This window comes from Sphaeroforma arctica, assembly GCF_001186125.1.
Source record: "Sphaeroforma arctica JP610 unplaced genomic scaffold supercont1.1098, whole genome shotgun sequence".
Classification (NCBI taxonomy): domain Eukaryota; class Ichthyosporea; order Ichthyophonida; genus Sphaeroforma; species Sphaeroforma arctica.
In genome coordinates, this window is record NW_014039460.1 from 20173 (window position 1) to 22976 (window position 2804).

General features: G+C 41.0%; 1 protein-coding gene across 1 annotated transcript; it reads right to left on the bottom strand.

The window, feature by feature from the left end:
- Window positions 1–178: 178 nt before the first annotated feature.
- Window positions 179–2511, bottom strand: SARC_09977 (hypothetical protein). Its single transcript, XM_014295992.1, has 3 exons — window positions 2486–2511; window positions 1755–1888; window positions 179–857 (listed from the first exon to the last, which is right to left on the bottom strand). The coding sequence occupies exons 2-3, from the start codon at window positions 1878–1880 to the stop codon at window positions 783–785; spliced, it is 201 nt and encodes a 66-aa protein (XP_014151467.1). The 5' UTR covers window positions 1881–1888; window positions 2486–2511; the 3' UTR covers window positions 179–782.
- Window positions 2512–2804: the final 293 nt, after the last annotated feature.

Below are 2804 nucleotides of genomic sequence, written 5' to 3' on the forward strand. Positions count from 1 at the left end.
TATATATATATTCAAAATCACGGGGCACGGGGTGAGAATTACAAGGTACGCCAGCAGTAAACTTACAGCCTGTATATAAACTAGTAGCAATGGATTTGTGTGTTCTATGCCGATGGTCCAAGAATCTCACGATCCTAGCAGGATATCTGTTCGGTACATACTCATAACTCAACTCGTTGGCTCCGCTTATGCCATAATGCATATCAAACGGATTTGGGGGTTCGACCCGATTTATTGATGTGAATGGAGAGTCTGTAGTGCAGATTGAACTACATCGCCGCGATAACAACAAACGCATACGTATGTAATGTACTGGTCTCAATATCAAGTGGCCATGTTCATCCCTGACAACAGATATTTCTAAATGTCACTCGAGAAAGGCAAGGTTGGACCCGCTCATGCCCAAGCGAGACACCTGTTCGTACACCCAACACCAAACTTGACACCGACACTGACGCCGATACAGTCTCAAAACCCGTCACGCCGCTCGGCAAACTCGGCCCCGACCACGAGCACGAGTAGTGGAGCATTTCGGTGCGGTCGCTGCACTGCCCGACACGTTCAGCGCGTCGGCTCTGCAGTGTTTCCGCTTCGTTGAAGGCAAGCAACTCATCGTCCACATATGATTATTGTACACGCTTCTGGTGAAGATAGACTGTTTCGTTTTCTCATATAGTCTCAAAGCAGAAGTACCCGATTCAGCCTAGAGCGACTCTGCAATATATTAAGGGATCTCTAGTGTAATTCTAGCGTTCACCAGGAAGTTCGGCGAAACCGTCCAATCACAGGAAGTAGTCGCTAACAGGTCTTCCGGCTTTGAAGGCATTGGCACGACTACTCAGCATTTCTCTGGCCCCCTGATAGATATGTATCAAAAACAATCGATTAGAATCAACAGATAGAAGGAAATGGTATATTCCCTACTTTATTTGGAATTCATTCCCGATTTAATTTAAATAGCAATCAAACTGCACCGAAATCGAAATATGTAGCAACCCGATAGATGATTCCCACTACTATCAGAAAATAGGAGTACAGGCTCGTAGCACGCAAACTATACAAACATAGATTAGAAGCCATTTGCCTCTGTTCTTCTGTCATATCTATATAAACATACATTAGAAGCCACTTGCCTCTGCTCTTCTGTCATATCTATATAAACATATATTAGAAGCCATCTGAATCTGCTCTTCTGTCATATCTATATAAACATACATTAGAAGCCATTTGCCTCTGCTCTTCTGTCATATCTATATAAACATATATTAGAAGCCATTTGCCTATGCTCTTCTGCCATGTATATACAAACATACATTAGAAGCCATATGCCCCTGCTCTTCTGTCATATCTATACAAACATACATTAGAAGCCATTTGCCTCTGCTCTTCCGTCATATCTATATAAAAATACATTAGAAGCCATTTGCCTCTGCTCTTCTGTCATATCTATATAAACATACATTAGAAGCCATTTGCCTCCGCTCTTCTGTCATATCTATACAAACATACATTAGAAGCCATCTGAATCTGCTCTTCCGTCATATCTATATAAACATACATTAGAAGCCATTTGACTCTGCTCTACTGTCATATCTATACAAACATACATTAGAAGCCATTTGCCTCTGCCCTCCTGTCATATCTATACAATCATACATTAGAAGCCATTTGCCCCTGCTCTTCTGTCATATCTATATAAACATACATTAGAAGCCATTTGCCTTTGCTCTTCTGTCATATCTATATAAACATACATTAGCAGCCATTTGTCTTTGCTCTTCTGTCATTTCGGCGGGAAAGCCCATTTTTTTGGCCATTGATGTGAAGAACATTAGGAATTGCTTTCGTCTCGTGGGTTCGTCTAGTATAGTGGTATTCATATTCAATACTGGGTGTCCCAGTGAGAGAGAGAATAGAATAACACAGGTACAGTGAGTAATTTTGAGTGGATGTGAGGAGAAGGAGAGCTGGAATACTAATTGCAGTATTACGATGGTCGTTTGCTTGGGGATGAACACATACAGGTGAGACTGAGATGTCAATGAATAATAATAAAAATAAGACTGAAACACATGAAATCGCTTATACTATCAACTATCCACAACAGATAATTGACAATTGCAATCGTAATATAAGTAACGAGTACGCAAATGCTGAACGAAATGCAAAACGTATAAACATATTTGATCTCACACAGTATAGACACGGGCAATGCAGAACCAGAATGTAGCATTGGCTCGATACATTGGGCCATGTGGCAGGGGTTACATGACAGGGCGCCACGAAACGTTAACGTTGCCACACGACTCAAAAAAAATGACAAAGGCAGCAGGATCCATACACACAGAGATGCAATTAATAAACGTGTGTGACATGCAGTACACCACAACACACACAACAACGAGCACAAGCGACCATTCAACTACAGAACTCATTTTTTAAACTCTAAACTCTAAAACCCTAAAGCCTCAACTATAGAACTCACTTTTCTTATCCTGGTCCCTCTGCGCCGAGTTCGCATCAATTGATTCCCAGCCAACCACGAGGTGTTAATGTACGTGATTGAATGAAGAAACAAATGTTAGTGGAGAGGAGTGAGTTGCAAGGCATGATAGACAATGCCAGGAGGCGCAACAAGATATAGATAAGAAGCACATGACATATGACAGTGTGTGAGCAAACCCATCAATACATATGTATAAATATACATAACTAGAAACGTACTTACGACGTATGCATGCATGCATGCATGTATGTATGTATGTATGTATGTATGTGTGTGTGTGTATGTATATATGTATGCA